This window comes from Schistocerca cancellata, chromosome 1 (assembly GCF_023864275.1).
Source record: "Schistocerca cancellata isolate TAMUIC-IGC-003103 chromosome 1, iqSchCanc2.1, whole genome shotgun sequence".
Classification (NCBI taxonomy): Eukaryota; Metazoa; Arthropoda; class Insecta; order Orthoptera; family Acrididae; genus Schistocerca; species Schistocerca cancellata.
The window spans coordinates 937,203,120-937,219,348 of NC_064626.1; the positions used below are offsets into that span (position 1 = coordinate 937,203,120).

At 36.7% G+C, this 16,229-nt stretch overlaps 1 protein-coding gene across 1 annotated transcript in view; it reads left to right on the forward strand.

Annotated features, from left to right (window-relative positions):
- The window catches only part of LOC126191465 (acidic phospholipase A2 PA4-like), a 217,919-nt gene extending 204,899 nt beyond the window's left edge, over nt 1-13,020 (forward strand). Inside the window, exons 4-5 of the mRNA XM_049932343.1 lie at nt 939-1,098; nt 11,977-13,020. Of these exons, the coding sequence (XP_049788300.1) occupies nt 939-1,098; nt 11,977-12,160 (344 nt within the window). The 3' untranslated portion in view covers nt 12,161-13,020. The remainder of the gene's footprint in view (nt 1-938; nt 1,099-11,976) is intronic.
- The last annotated feature ends 3,209 nt before the right edge of the window (nt 13,021-16,229 follow it).

Here is a 16,229-nt window from a genome sequence, read left to right on the forward strand (position 1 = left end):
GCTTCTGATGACAAATTGTGGTGGTATTTATGTCACCAATTCCTCTTTATGCTATTTAAGAGGCCATGGGTTTCAGCTCCCTTGTCACTGTCAACAATACGAAAATGAAACTTCGCTCTACAAGCACTGATCAGCCATGTACACCAAGCATTACACTTACAATGCAATACACACGACTCTAAAATATTATCAAGTAAAAAGCATTGCTCAGTTTTGCAGTTAAAAAAGTATACAGGGTGGTCATAGACAATCTGAAAAGCTTGTCAGGAATGTTGCATGTTTGTTAAGAAATAGTCTGATACATTGTGCTGTTTCTGAGTTAATTGGCATTGAAGTTAGCCAATTAGGCTATTGCAGCTGCAAATTCAAGTGGCCCACTAGATACAAGTAATGTCAGTTGTTGTCATAGTGTAGATGATAGCACCCAAGACTGCTCATCCTTTGCCTCAGGTTTGATCCTTACTATCATTCTTTGTCCAATTTTTGTATTGCTCACTTGTTTGGTTTTAGAAAATCAGACAATTAAGACATCTGACAACACCATCTCTGGTGGACCCCCTGAAATTCTGAGAAAATGGCCTGATTTGTTACCTTCATGTTAATTAACTCAGAAATGGAACAACATATAGAAATTTTTTCTTAACGATTATTTATCAGCACAACCTTACAAGGTTTTTGGACTGTTTCTAACCACCCTGTATGTGTCTATGCCACATGGAACAATAAAAAAAGCAAAAATTAATGAAAATTAAACTCCTGTCAAACACAGTTTAGCAAACACCAGTAGAGCATGAGGAGAGAAAAAATTATTCAAAACTGATTCAGAGGAAACACAGAAACTTACAGCAATAATAACAATATATCAGCACTAATAGTTATAAAGCTGTGATCTTATTAAAAGCTCATATAGATTTCAGAAGCTGTGTCCTTGCATACAGGTACAAAGTGGTGTGGAGCAGGGGACATTGCAGAGACGTACCACGATCTGGGCAATGACAGTGAGGTGGACCGATGCTGCCGCAGCCACGACCTCTGCCCCGTGAAAGTGCGTGCCTTCCGCAAGCGCTACAATCTCACTAATCTTTCTGTCTACACAAAGTGAGTAGTGTATGGTACATTCTTTCATTTATGTAACAACTGTTAAGTTTAATTTAGTAGGGCATTGCTGGAGTCAAACTCTCTCCTGAACCCGCATTCCTATTAGTGCTAGTTCCAATGCTTTGTGTGAGGTCCAGTATGAAGTTTTAAGAGAAACATGTAGTAAGTTGAAGCTTTGAGCTAGTCTGTGAGGCTTCCTACAGGTAAAGTTTCCTCGTACATCAAAAAGTCCAGAGAGTGACTTCCATTGGGCTATTAGTTATAAATTAAATGTAACTGGAATTTTATTGTACAAATTTTGAAACTATTTTTGTGGTCCTTCTATGCAGCATAGTTCAGGAGCAAAACATACATTAGTGGGAGATGGTATCAATCATTATAAAGGGAAATGTTCTATAAAGATATGTCTTATTCTTTATAGTCTCCAGGTGTCTGAAACTGCCAGGTGCAGGTTTCAGTAAGTTAACAGATTGTTACTTGTGTCTCATCACAAACTGCTCTTTGCAAACTAGTGCTTAAAATTTCCACTGTCAATTACAACGGATTTTGAAGCTTGTGTAATGAGGCAGAGTTCTGCTAACTGGAACTGGTAATTACATTCTTCTTTAATGTGTAGATAAGAATTTAAAAGGCACTACCAATCTACAAACAGTCCCACTGTTTGAGAACAGTCAGGTTACCATGCAACAGCACTACTGTGATCGATAAGGTTCCCAGTTTCAGTGAGGTACTGTGGCAAATGCTACAAATAATGTGCAGTGACTCCATTCTGTTGCAAGCGTTTTTGAATCCTTGATGCCCTCTGAAGTTACTTCTACTTCTGTTGATGATTCTCCATCCAAGATAACTTCCTGCATCACTTCTACAGGAATGCTCAATTGGGTCACAAGTTTTGTTTGATATCCCTTATGATTATACTTTCAATAAAATGCACACACATATCTATTGTGGAATAACATTACATATGTACCAAAAAAAGAGAAACCTGCTCATATTAATTATTGCTTCTTGTCATGCAGATAACAGGAGAACTCAATTCTGTAATCTGTATAATCAGATAATTTGTAAGAGTAACTAATATATTATTAATTTTCTTTTGAATTCACAGAAACTACCAATTTTATGCTTTTCCTGTTGAAGACATGTGCATCATAAAACAAAAACTGTCTCAGCCATAGATACCTTTACAAACACAAACTCTGACTTCATCACTACACCATTTTGCTAATTTTACCAAAGCTAAAAAGTTGGAGAAGAGTGGCTGGCAAAACAAGGTGAGGAAGATCATGAGCCAATGACTGCATAACCCAGTCAGTAAGAACATTGTGTTGTACAAGACAAGCTTCAGATTTTAAGTACCACTCTGGCACAGAGTTTTAATCTGCCAAAAAGTTTCAATGCATTGCTGAAGTCACAATTTGAATTTCTAAAAGATTTCAATTTTGAAAGGGTCATTTACTTGTAAAGAGAGAGAATGTATAGTTCACTATGCAATAAATTACATTCTGCTAGGATATTCTATGATCTGTCAAAGATGTTTGATTATCCAAATGACAACATCCTTTTAGGTACAGCATGTAAGAATGTAATTGTGTCACAGGAAGTTCCGCAAAATGGTTTAAGTCACATCTCTTGGGCAGAAAACAAAGGATGTCAGTAGGAAAGAGTCCAATGTCCGACGTTAAGCTGTCGGTGTTCTTCCGACTGAGAACTAAATGTACATGGTGTCCCACAAGGCTCCATCTTCAATTTTTTGCTTTTTCTTGTGTCTATCAGTGAATCAGTAAAAATATCTGATTTTAAGTTTGTTTTGTGTCCATTGTTATGAACATTATGATAGATAGCAAATTAAGTACAGCATTCAAAAGAGTTGATAATTATATATTCTTGGGTATTAACAAATGGTTTCTAAACAATCCATTGTCATTAAACTTTGAAAAAACTCACTGTAGGCAATTTTGAACTTGCAAGAGATATTAACACAGCTCATAGATAAAATATGAGGACATGAAAATAGAAGTACATAGTTGAGAGAGTGTATTTCTTGGAACATTTTTTTCCTATTACAGAATTTGGCCAAACTTAGACTGCTTAGAACCTATGACTGTGGTACAGTCTTTTTATTCTTGTCTTCCCAGAACTTCTTCATGCCTTGGCTGATTGCTTACTCTGTTCATGTGACATCACCCTTATATGTTGTGGTTTTTGTTGTTGGATAGGAAATTTTACAGTATTAATCAGTAGCCTGCAATTTTCCCTGTCCCGCATGGTGTCTTCTGTGATGTTATCTCAAATTCCTTCTTGTCTCTTCCAGCCATCCCATGGTGTTTTTTAATCTGGAGATGAAATTAAAAATTTCCTTAAGCAATGGAAAGTCCATGTTGGAATATCAACAGTATAAGGAAAAGATAGATTGCTACTCACTGTAAAGATGATATGTTGAGTTACAGACAGGCAAAATGAAAAGACTGTTACACATTAGCTTTCAGCCAAAGATTTCTTCAGAAAAGGAAATACACACACATTCATTCACACAAGCAAGCACACCTAATGCACACATGACCACGATATCCAGCAGCTCAGACTGGAATGCAACTGTCACGTAGAAGAGAATCAGCTATCTGGATGGGGCAGAGAAGGGGAACGGATGCCAGGATATGGATGGGTGGGAGAGAGGAGCACTATCTGGCAGAGCATGCAGGGACTAGACTGCTAACAGGAGCAGTGTCGAGAAGCTGTGAAGCAGGGAGGTGGGAAGGGGGGCAGGGGAAATAGGGAGTGAATAAGTGTAGGAGCAGGGAAGGGGAAAGACAGAGCATGGCATACAAAGAGAGTGAGGGGATGATAATAGGGGGTAGATGATAGAACAGGGGGTGGGAACTGTTGGGTGGTGCTGGCCATTCATCCTGTTGGATGAATTCCCTTGCCCAGTGTGTTTCACAGCCAGACACTATCCCCCAGACCTAGGCTGCAAACATATCTTCCACACCATCCCCCCCCCCCCCAATCCTCCCACCACCACCAAGAAACAGCTACAAAGGAGTGCCCCCTTTGTCACCCAGGACCACCCCAGATTAGAAGAATTTAACCACACCCTTCATCACGGCTTTGATTACATATCATCACACCCTGAGATGAGGGACATCCTACCCAAGATCCTTTCCACCTCTCCTAAAGTAGTGTTTCATTGCCCATTCAACTTCAACAACATCCCAGTCCATCCTTCTGCCACTAACAATTCCAGTCCCTTGCCACACGGATCATACCCCTGTGGAAGACCCAGGTGCAAGACCTGCCCATTCCACCCACTCAGTATTTCCTATTCCAGTCTTCTCACGGGCTTATCCTGCCCCATCAGAGGCCAGGCCAGCTGCGAAAGTAGCCATGTCAGCTCTGCTGCAATCACTGCACAGCTCTTTATATTGGTATGACTACCAACCAGTTGTCTGCCAGGATGAACAGCCACCACCAAACTGTGGCCAAGAACAAGGTAGACCACACTATGGCACAACATGTTGCTGAAAATAACAAATTCGATTTCAGTGGCTGCTTCACTACCTGGGCCATCTGGATCTTCCCTTTCACCACCAGCTTTTCTAAGCTGAACAGATGGGTGCTATCCTTACAGCACGTTCTCTGCTCCCAGAATTATTTGAGTTTCAACCTACAGTAACATACTGGCCCCACACCTTCTACCCAACAGTTTTAGCCCCTTCTGGCTTATCTCCTTCCTATTCTTGTCCTCTCACCCTCATTGTGTGCCACCCTCTGCCAACACACCAGCCAGTCTCTCCCCTTCCCCACTCTTCTTCTTTTTTGCTCCTCATTCCTCCCCATCCCCACCTACCTGCCACCACTCGTATCCTGCTATCCCTTCCCTTTCTCTTTCTCTGAAGAAGGCTTTGGCTGAAAACTAATGTGTAACTGTCTTTTTGTCATGCCTGTCTGCAACTCAACATCACACCTTTAAGGTGAGTGGAAATCTATCTTTTCCTTATATTTTTAAAAATTTTCTTGTCATGCATTCTGTAAACATGACTGTAAAACTTTAATCTCCTGTTCCTTATTGCGTCTGTGATTGTTTCTATGTTTCTATATATTTTCAGTCCTCCACTTCAGTCAGTATCTTTGTTCTTTGGTGATCCTCAAGTTTTTCTGAATATTTTCGTTTCTTTCTTTACCAGTGCTTTTTGTTCACCTCTTTTCTTCACTATTTGGAATTTAAATCCGTATAGTGCTTCCATTTTAATTACTGTTGTGTAGTGTTTAATTTTTGCCTGGAACAATATTGATCTTTTATAATATTGGTTTTGGGACAGTTTATGCTAGTTCCATTTTCTTTGATCTTTCTTCACTTGTGGTATTATTTGTACCATTTTACTGTGTCCATTCTCCCAAATACTTACATTTATCAACTCTTTTGATGTTTTGATGTTGTTTGTATTTATTTTTCTCTGTTGTGTTTATGTTCTGTGTATTCTGTTTCCTCATACAATGTTTGTAATGTGGTTTTAGCTGCAATTTTCTGATGTCTTTCTGTCATTATCTTTTCATCTGTTTTGTCCATAGAAATTATTGCAATATCATCAGCAAAAGTGAAACATTTCACCTTGAATCTTCCTCTTCCTTGTCCTATATGGACTCTTCAATGTTTTTCTCTTTTAGTTCCTTATCCCACTCTCTTATGGCCATGAATAACACCAGATTGAAGAGAATTTGTGAGATCCCTTCCTTCTGCTGAACTCCTGTCTTAATTCTGAAGGCTTACGAAGCTTCTTGCAGGAAATTTACCGAGCGAGGTGGCGCAGTGGTTAGCACACTGGACTCGCATTCGGGAGGATGACGATTCAATCCCGTCTCCGGCCATCCTGATTTAGGTTTTCCGTGATTTCCCTAAATCCCTTCAGGCAAATGCCGGGATGGTTCCTTTGAAAGGGCACGGCCGATTTCCTTCCCCATCCTTCCCTCACCCGAGCTTGCGCTCTGTCTCTAATGACCTCGTTGTCAATGGGACATTAAACACTAATATCCTCCTCCTCCTCCTCCAGGAAATTTAACTTTTGAAGTAGTCTGTAAGTATCTGTTCAACAAATTGGTTGTTTTGTCAATACCTGCTTCTTTTAGTGTTCAGAATACTGTCTGTTGGTCTTCTGTATTGCAGTATATTTGGAAATCAATAAATGTAATGATTGTGTTAAGGTTCAGCACTTATCTGATCTGAGAATTGTCTTAAAGTTAAAAATTTGCTCTGGGCATGATCTATTTTTTCTGATTCTCACTTAGTACTCAAGGGTTGTGTGTTCTGCTTGGTCTTCTATCTTATTCAGTAGAGCTTTGGATATAATTTTGAAGGTGACTGGATTTAGAGATATGCCTTGGTAACTGTTGGTGTCTGTCCTGTCTCCCTTCTTATGTAGTGGATGAATTACAGCTTGTTTCTAATCATCCGGTATGTCTCCTTTCTCCCAGAAATCTTTAATAACTTGTAAATGGTTTCAGCTGTCCGCTTTGCTCTAATTTTCACATCTCAATTAACATTCTATCTTCACATGGCACACTGTTGTTTTGCAGCTGGCCAGTTTATTGTTCAATTTGATGCAGTGACCTTTGTGTTGGTTCCTCACAGTTTTGAAGATGGTTGAACTATTTTGGCAGTACCTCACAGTTGTCTTAGTTTTTGGTAAAAGTCTGCCTGTTGACTCTTTGAAGAGAATGCTCACTGGCTTGTTCCCTGTTGTTTCTTCTTTAAAAACTTTGTGTAAATCCCTAGTGTAGATCTGTCTGACATTTATATCTGTTTTGTCTCATAATTTTTTGTAATATTTCCATTTCTCTGTTCAAACAATTTGATGTCTGTTTTTTGGTCTCAGTGAGTGTGTTCCAGTCACTTTCCATTTTTCAGGAGTTCCATTTTTTCCAAGCTGTTAGTCTATGCTCTGTCACTTCATCACATATCTTATTCCACCATCTATGTTTCGTTCTTCTTTGTGGTTGTTCTAGTTCTTTCACTTTTTCTATCATTGCTTCCCTAATCTCAAATTCTGCATCAATTCTATGAACTTTTTTTAATTTTGCAGTTCGGTTTTTAGGTTCAAATTTGGCTTTGATTTCTGTTGAAAAGTGTTCCAAATCATTGCCTAGTCCTCTTCTGACCCATACCTTCTTTATTTATCTTTGGTTTTATGTGGTTATTGTCACATTATACAGTTGGTATGAACCTAAATGTGTAATAGGAGAAGTCCAGGTCTTCTTTCTCCTTGATAATTTTCTGAAAAAGGCTACATTAGTTTTAAGTTGAACTGTCTGAAGAAGTTGTTGAGCCTTCCTCAGCTCTTTTGGTGCATTTCTGTGCAGGAACTGCTATTGTCTTGTACTTCTCTTTTTTGATGATCCATGCATTGAAGTTTCCTACAAGTAGTTTTATGTGGTGCCTTGGTATTTCTGATGCCTTATTTTCTAGTGTTTCCCAAAATTGTTAGACTTTTTCTGGATTTTTACTGTTGTCACTGTTCCTAGAAGCATGTGCATTTATGATGGTATAGCCATTGTTTAGCCCTCTGATTCAAATGCATTCTCATCTCCATTTCTGGTTTCCAAAAGTGCTATAATTGAGACGGTTGTAAAAAAATTGCTGACACCTCACAGCACTGTTGTATGCTTTCAGCTGAAAAGCACTAACAGCTGAAAACAGTAGTCATCAAAAGAGGTGTGCCAACACTGAGGCATCACCATAGAGGCATTTACAAAATCGCGTTATATTATTGGTTGAGAAAGACTCATGGAGTTACCACACCCTGCTCACACAAATTGTCAAGGATCAGCTTATGCTGATTCAACATAGAATGCATATGTTGCATCTTTCTAATACACTCATCAATTGTTTAAGTGTCTCAGTCTTTAGGAAAGTACTGAAGTTCAATGTGCATAGCATATGTTTCTTCTTAGGCCTTATGCAAAATGTTCTTGGAAGCTCTGATTCTTCCTTACATGATGTTCTAGGCTTTCCAGAATCCAATGGCCTAGTTGCATCACTCTTTCTAGTGATGAAGGATCATTTACCTCTTTGAGTACTTTTCTGTTCAGTCTTTACCATCAGGTCTTGGTTGAAAGTAAGTTAGGGAGGGGTGTTACATCTGTGACCAAATCCCCAGATTGTCTTTAATAGGCTGCACTATATTGGAACACATGCTTTCATAGCTGACGACTTTGGCAACAGATGCTACCAATTTTTTCAGTCGCTGTTAACATGTAGACAGATGTGGACTACATAGCCACTTGCAAATCAGATATGGTATGGATTTTTGTTCTGGTTGGTGTGTTGCCTGTTTCACTAGATCCACCATACTGAGGTCCATCCTCTCTTCCTTTGACATTGTTGAGGTATCACTATTAGGAGAAAATTACTCATCCAGCATCTTTGGCACTGAGATTAATATCTGCCTTGGAAACCATTGATCTTCTTCACCTCATCTCCCATACTGCTGACTAATTGGCTTCCTCTTTCTTCTTACCAGATGACCAGCAGTTAGAAAGAGATTGTGCTACGTTGGTCATCTGGATAATCTATTAGAAACAGATAGTCCCTCATTGGTCATCTGGATAACTGAAATGGGTTTATGAACTGATAATAAATTTAGTTGTAGTGTATTACAGAACTAGTGAAATGTAGTGTATTACAGAACTAGTGAAACGCCTAAACAATTCTTATATTGTTAGATATAGGAGAGGTAAAAGTAAATAATCTGTCATTCTCTGCTTTCTATTGCTCCATAATGTCATAAAGTATAATATTATGAGGTATCTCATCAATATGGGCTAAAATGGTTGGAGTCTAAAAGCATGTAATATGAATTATTTGTGGTGTGTATTCAAGAATGTCATATAGAGCCCTGTTCAAAGAATTGGGCAATACTTCTCAGTTTAATTATCCCAAAATGAAAAATTGTCATAAATAATATATCCCATTTTCAACTAACAGTGCACTTCACAGAATGAATTCTAGGAATAAGAATGATTATCGTAGCAGAAGCGAATAAAGTGTAACAGATGGACACAACTAACTAAAAAGAAAATATAAACATTACAAACAGAACATGACAAACTCAGGTGCACTGATCATTCCTTTTGTTAATCCTCCATGGTGCATGACACTGGTCATAGACAACACTGCAAGTAATGGACTGAAGTCTGCTCTGCCCCACATACATAGAACACAGACTCTGAATTGAAATCCCACTTCTGATGATTAGTTCCTCTCCTTTTGACCACAAAGCAGAGCTGGTTGAGTGATCTCCAAGTCGTCCATCCATTTGTGTGGCGAGGAGGGAGTCATCCTTCAGGTTTAATATATCTTTCAAGATGCTGAGTTCTCATGTGGCATATTTGTAGGCTTGATTACTATAGTACTCCTAAGAGTTGGTCAGTTGTCTTGAGGAAACTCTTTCTTGATTTCATTCATGATTGCCCCACTGGTAGCTAAACAGAATATGAACTTCTGATGGTGTTGCTTTGGTCTTCTCTTTTCTGTTTGTTACTTCTCATTGAATGTCAGGAAGTGCTATTCCAGAGAAACACTATAGCTTATAACATCATGCCTTTTCAAAATCTGCTGAAGTGTAAAAGAATGTGTCATTGTTCATGACAACAGCTAATACTGAAAATAGTTTCAAGGGTGTAAATTCAGCGAAGTACAAATACTTATCTTCTTTTCTTTTTTGCTGCAAAAGCTGATTCTCGTAGATAATCTGAAATTATACCAATTTGCAGACTTTAAGTGCAATGTGTATCAAGTTGACAGATGCACCATTTTAAATAATACTGCTTATTATCACATTGTTAGGACCAATGACAAACATGGATTCCACCTCAAAATCTGACAGAGGACTGATCCACTGGCTACAAATATCTGACAGTATTTGTAGTAAATGCTGTAATGGGTTAACTGTTGTAAACAGACTTTAAGTGAGTCACAATTAAAAGTTTTGCATTGAGCTGACAATTCAGATGGCAAAATATTTCTAATTTATAGTTTATGTCTCCAAATACAAAGGTCACAGTAATTCTTACATTTTATCAGTGAAATAAGAGATGTCCAATTTAACAAAAATTCAGTCACTTCGTTCTTTACTTGTAGCCAAACAAGTTAACAAAAAATAAGTTTCTACCATGTACTGAGAGATGAAATTAAATACAGAATTCCATGATGTATACAAAATTTATGTTGGTTATCAGAAAATTAGATTTTTGTACATTTTCTAATAATACCCTTACCCTGATTTGTACAGTTGAAACACATTAACTTGTTTCTATAGCTTTGAACGCATGAAAAGTTTAAGAATATTTAATAGAAATACATTTGGGTTAACATAACATCAAAACACAATGGTACTAATATTTAATAATTTACTTTGCATCACTCATTGTTTGTGGTTACAACTTTTAAAATTACAAAAGAGCCTGACAATCTGATTCATTCCTACCAATGTTAGAAGTACATTTCAATACATACAACATTATTACATAATTATTATTTCCACAATACTTCCATAAGGTGGTTTTTACTCATGTTTGGCTGTTTTGTATTATTGTCTTTTGGTATTGTTTGCATCTTGTGTTACATGTATTTAAATAAATATTCTATATGTGACTTTGGATATGGTCAAAATCAGCAGTTATGTGTCAACATTCTCCAGAGAAGTGAGCCATAGACAGCCTCTAATGATCCAACATGTCTCACTGATAACCATACCCACTTTTTGATATGGAGGGATTGTATCATACCAGTCATGGGTATGTACCTGTAGAGAGACACAAAGCTAGTGCAGAAGGCTCACAATTTTTTATTGTTCTCACAAAGTTGTTCCTAGTATTTTGCTATTTCTGGCACCCACATTCAGTTTGTTTTTAAGACAGAGCTGTTTAGTAAAACATTGTGCAGTTCAGCATAACCCCTAGGTATTTCTATACTGTAGTATACTTTAGAGATCCTCTGTCCCCTTTTTATTATATCTTTGAGACACCATAGTGTACATATTTTGTGACTTGTTAGTCTGTGTTCTCTCAATGCTTGCATACGGTACCAAATGCTGCACTACATGATGAATGCTAGAAAACTTGTCAGTATGACTCACAAGCTGTAGTTGCTAATTCTGTAATGAGTGTCAGCTGTACAATGCTAAATGTGATCCATTGTAGTATTAACAACTTTCTTTCGGCAAAATTTCATGATTTAGATATCTATCAGTAAATTCATCTGCTCTTCCAGAAAATACATTTGTTTATTTCACATACATAACACAGGAAAAAAATAATTTTAATTTGCTGTCTGAAATAGTGTTAATGATTTACACACTTTTTTATTTCTGCATCGTCATCCGAGAAACTATATGCAACACTTTTCCTCCAATGTAAGACAGAGACACAAATATTTCTTCTGTTAATGTGTTTGTGAACATTATTGTCCTTTAAAAGTTAGGTACATGATTAATAATAAGGTCCTAAATTTAGTTTGATGTTACCACCAGTCATTATTTAATGACACACATATAAAAGACTTATAAAGAAAAAATATCTTAGCTGTACTTACATGTGATAAAATCTTTCTATTTATGAATTATGACAGTAGAAATTATTAAAAACTAATTTATACAATTTATCAAGTACTAATTCGTATACCCCCCACGATGCAAAGTAACATAATATAAAAAATTAATCACAATGTCTTTTTTGCATTTCAGTTTGCTTTCTTCCCAAATACAGATGTTCACTTTGACCAATATTTTCAGTTCCTATGCATCCTATATCCAGCTTTTAAGTGCAGGCTAAATATGCTGTTTTTTTCCCCTCCACATTTGAATAATATTCATCGGTTCTATATAGGTCACACTGTGATTGTGATGCAATGCTGTATGGGTGCCTGAAAGCAGCTAATTCAACCACAGCTGCACTGTTGGGACGAGTGTACTTCAACGTCCTGCGTGTACCTTGTATAGAAGAGCAAGCATGTTTAGTTGAGTCCTGCAAGCCAAGACGCCGATTCAGGTCTCCAAGACGCCAGTTCTGAAAAAAGGAAGTTAAGAGCTTGGTCTACTAATCAGTGCATGGTAAAAAACATGCAAAATACTTTGTGTGAAAGGAAAGTGAGTAATGATTTGAAAAAAATTATCATCACTATGGAGAAGTTCAGCCATTGCAAGAGATTTTATGGTATAATATATATGTAGATACCACTAGACTATTATTTAAAGTGTCCTGAATAAGAAAGAAAATTGGAGATAAATGATTACCACATTCTTTCACTTATTCTAAGCTTTGGCGAGGTAATGTAAAAAAGTCTTTATTAGTAGTGGTTTTCAGACACACTTATTTCAGAAAGCTACAAAGTTTCATATATTTTATCAATGTTTTGCATTGCATTGTAGCCAATAATATGAGATTTGTTTTATGAATAACAGAAATGTGCAGTGTTGTGTCCTGATCATTGCTATTGTCAAAAGTATACCTATGATCATTTGTCAGATGAAAATAGACAAGGCAGTTTCTTCATGCATGTTCTGAAATAGTAGTTCATCTACTGCGGCATTAATAGTTTGTGCAGTATTTTTGCATGTTTTTAATTGTTTATCAGTTGTTTCTAAAAACAGCTATATTTCTTTGATGATAACTATTTTTGTCGTTCTATTAGTTGTGATATTGTTATATTATTGAAACTCTAGTCCTTGTATGTGACTAAATATGGAAGTGTAACTGGTCTCTGTAATAGAATAGCACACAAATATTGTACAAATATTTATTGTGTAGTATAATAAAATAAAAAATTACATTTATGAAAAGCTTTGTTATTTTATAAAACACAAGTTTTGTGTTCTGTTCATTACAAATATGGTACACCTATTTTCATTAAGTACGAGGGCATACTGAAAAGTAATGCCTCTGAATGTTTTATGTGAAAACTCTTAAAGTTTTTTAAGTAAAACAAAATTTATTAATATTCTACATCTGTATTCTTCATGTCTACATATTTATTTATCAACATAGTCACCCTGGCAACAAACACATTCCTCCCAACAAGAGACCAATTTGTTGATACCATCAGTGTAGAATGTTTTACAAAGTTGACGAAGCCACACCCTCACCTCTGCTTGCAGCACTTCATCACTATCAAAATGAAGTGAATTGTGATTTATTTGCCTCATAACGTACATAATTCTTAGCGGGAACAAATGACGTAGCAAAAAACGAAATGAAAGACCTAGTGATCTCCCTTAAAAGAAGGATACATGAGCCAAGAAGCTCAAACGTAATCATCTTCTCTGTTCCACATTGACATGACTTGCCAGTCTGGTCATGTGTAAATAAAGAAGTGTGAAGCACAAATAAACAGATCTTAAATATACGCATGGGATTCAAAAATGTTACATATGGGGATATAAGCTGCACAGGAAGAAGATTCCACACATCCCATTGCTTACATCTCAACAGACTAGATAAGGAATTAGTTATAAAACGGATTCAAGAGATAGTGACCAGCAAACTGAATGTGCAGTGTTGTGCTACAGAGGCCATCCCTCTCAAGGACAAAAATAATGAATACTTTGGGAGCATCAACCACAAAATGCCAGGTCAGTAAAGTAATACATTCGCAGGACAAGAGCAGTGTTTTTTAAGACAGTAAAACCTTCCACCAGCACAACACCAGATGCAAGTGTATGTGTTTCATATGTGCCTCAAACATACGTCAGTCCACATGAGAATAATTGTCACTTTTGCATTATAATGAACAGGGTTTAGGAAACAAAATAGATGCTTTTGAATCATTTATCACAGGACTATCTCCACATGTAGTAATAGTTACAGAACACCACAAAACAGTGAACGACATTTAATATTGCAAATTAGAAGGCTACAACCAAGGTACATTCTACTGCAGAACACACAATGAAGGTGCCATCTACTCAAGAAAATGTAAGTTCATAACCACCATGGAAAAAGTGTTATGGGTGAACAATTTCTGTGTTGACAAAGATTTCAAAATTGCAATTCTTAAAATCACATTTTACAGCGTTTCTTTGTATGTCATAGCTTTATGTAGATCCCCCTGTGGAAACTTTGATGCTTTTCTGAAATCACTTGATGGAGTTTTAAGTAAATTAATGTCAGGCTGCAGAAGTGTAAATCTTGTCATACTGGGAGATCTGGACATCAACACACTACATGATGGTCAGGAAAGCAAGCGTTTTACAGATTGTATCCTGTCTTATGGGGCTAATGATCCAATTGGACTAGTACCCACCAGAATAGCTAACACGCATGGTAGTTCAGTTGATCATGTTATCACAAATTATGACCACATCATCCCAACAGACATAATAAATGGTCACCTCTTAGATCATTTAGGCCAAACACTAGTGCTAAAATGTTATACCAAATTCAAACCAAGAAAAATATAGGAGCACAGGTGAATATTATCTGCAAACAACATTGCTACACTAAGACATAGTTGAAGCCAGGAATCATAGGAATCAGTAATGACTACCATTGGGGTCAACAATAAATGGAATGTGTTCACAGAAATTAACACTAAGCACTTAAATAAAGCCATGCCATTAAAAAAAGTGAGTACTCAGAAAAAATCAGCCTCCAAAATCAAAACCTGTGCCATTAGATTTTATAAGAAAAGACCTGAAAGAAAAATGGAAAACATGTATAGCTTATACAGACTGACAAACTCAGAGTTACATAAAGAACTCTACAAGCAGCACAAATATAAGTACCACAAAGAAGTCAGGAGATAAATCAGAAAGAATCAGCCAACAGATACAAGGTTCAGATAATGTTTCAAAGATTTTCTGGTCAATTGTAAATAAAATCAGAAACAATGAAACAGAAACTAAAGTTAATAATGTACAATTAACTGTGAATAATGAAGATATCTCTGATCCTCTTCTAGTCAGCAATATTTTTAATAATTACTTGATAGATACTGTCGAAAATGATGTTTCTATGAAACAGGATATCAGCACTCATTTTAGTCCTGTAACAAACAGAACTGCAGTACACTACCCACAGTAAGCACATATGACATGCAGCTGCTTGTTGATAACCTCAGAAACAAAACATCAGCAGGATTAGATGAAATTTCTCCATATCTATTGGAAAAATGCAAACATGAACTAATGAAACCATTAGTTCATCTAATAAACTGTGTCCTCAAACATGGTGTGTTCCCTGATAAGTTGAAACTGTCTGCAATGAAACCAATACACAAAAAGTGGGAAATAAAGCATGTACAGAACTACAGACCCATTGCCCTAATCTCAACTTTCAGCAAACTGATAAAGAAAACAATATTTTAAAAAATCTTGGAATATTTCAACAATGCTGACATAAGTGATTTCCAGCACTGTTTCAGAAGAGGTCGAAGAACCAGGTCAGCGGATGTACAATTTGTCCATAATGTACTCGAAAAAATAAATAAAAAATCCCAAGCAGTAAGAGTGTTCACGGACCTCTCAAGGACTTTTGAGAGAGTACATTATGACTTGTTCTTATCAAAAATTGTGTAGAGTGGTGTCACTGGAAAACATATGCAATTGTTAGAAACATACTTAAAGGGTAGACAACAGTGGATGGAGATTATGTGCTCTAATGGGAAAATACTGGAGAGGAGAAGGTCAAGTATAAGAAATATAGATTTTGGTGTCCCTCAGGGCTCCATATCAGGTCCACTCCTATTTATATGCTATGTAAATGATTTCCCAAGTTATCTTGACAATAAGCGATTGAACACTATGTATGCAGACGATACATTTGGTGTCTGCTTATGCAGACAATGAGCCCAGCCTAGTTGAAGAGATACATAACTTTATTGAAAAGGCAAGAGCTCACTTTGAAAGAGAGAGCCTAAAAGTAAATACAGAAAAAACTAATGCTATTCATTTTAAACCAAGTTGTCCAAACAAACAAAATATTGTGATTGATGAAATTCTATCAAAAACCTGTACAGACTGTAAATTATTGGGTTTATGCATAGATGATTGACTTTCATGGAAGCAGCAAGCTGATTATGTCTGTAAAAAAAAATAATGCTCAGTCAATATGTATTAAGAAGATTATCACCGTATCTTAATTCA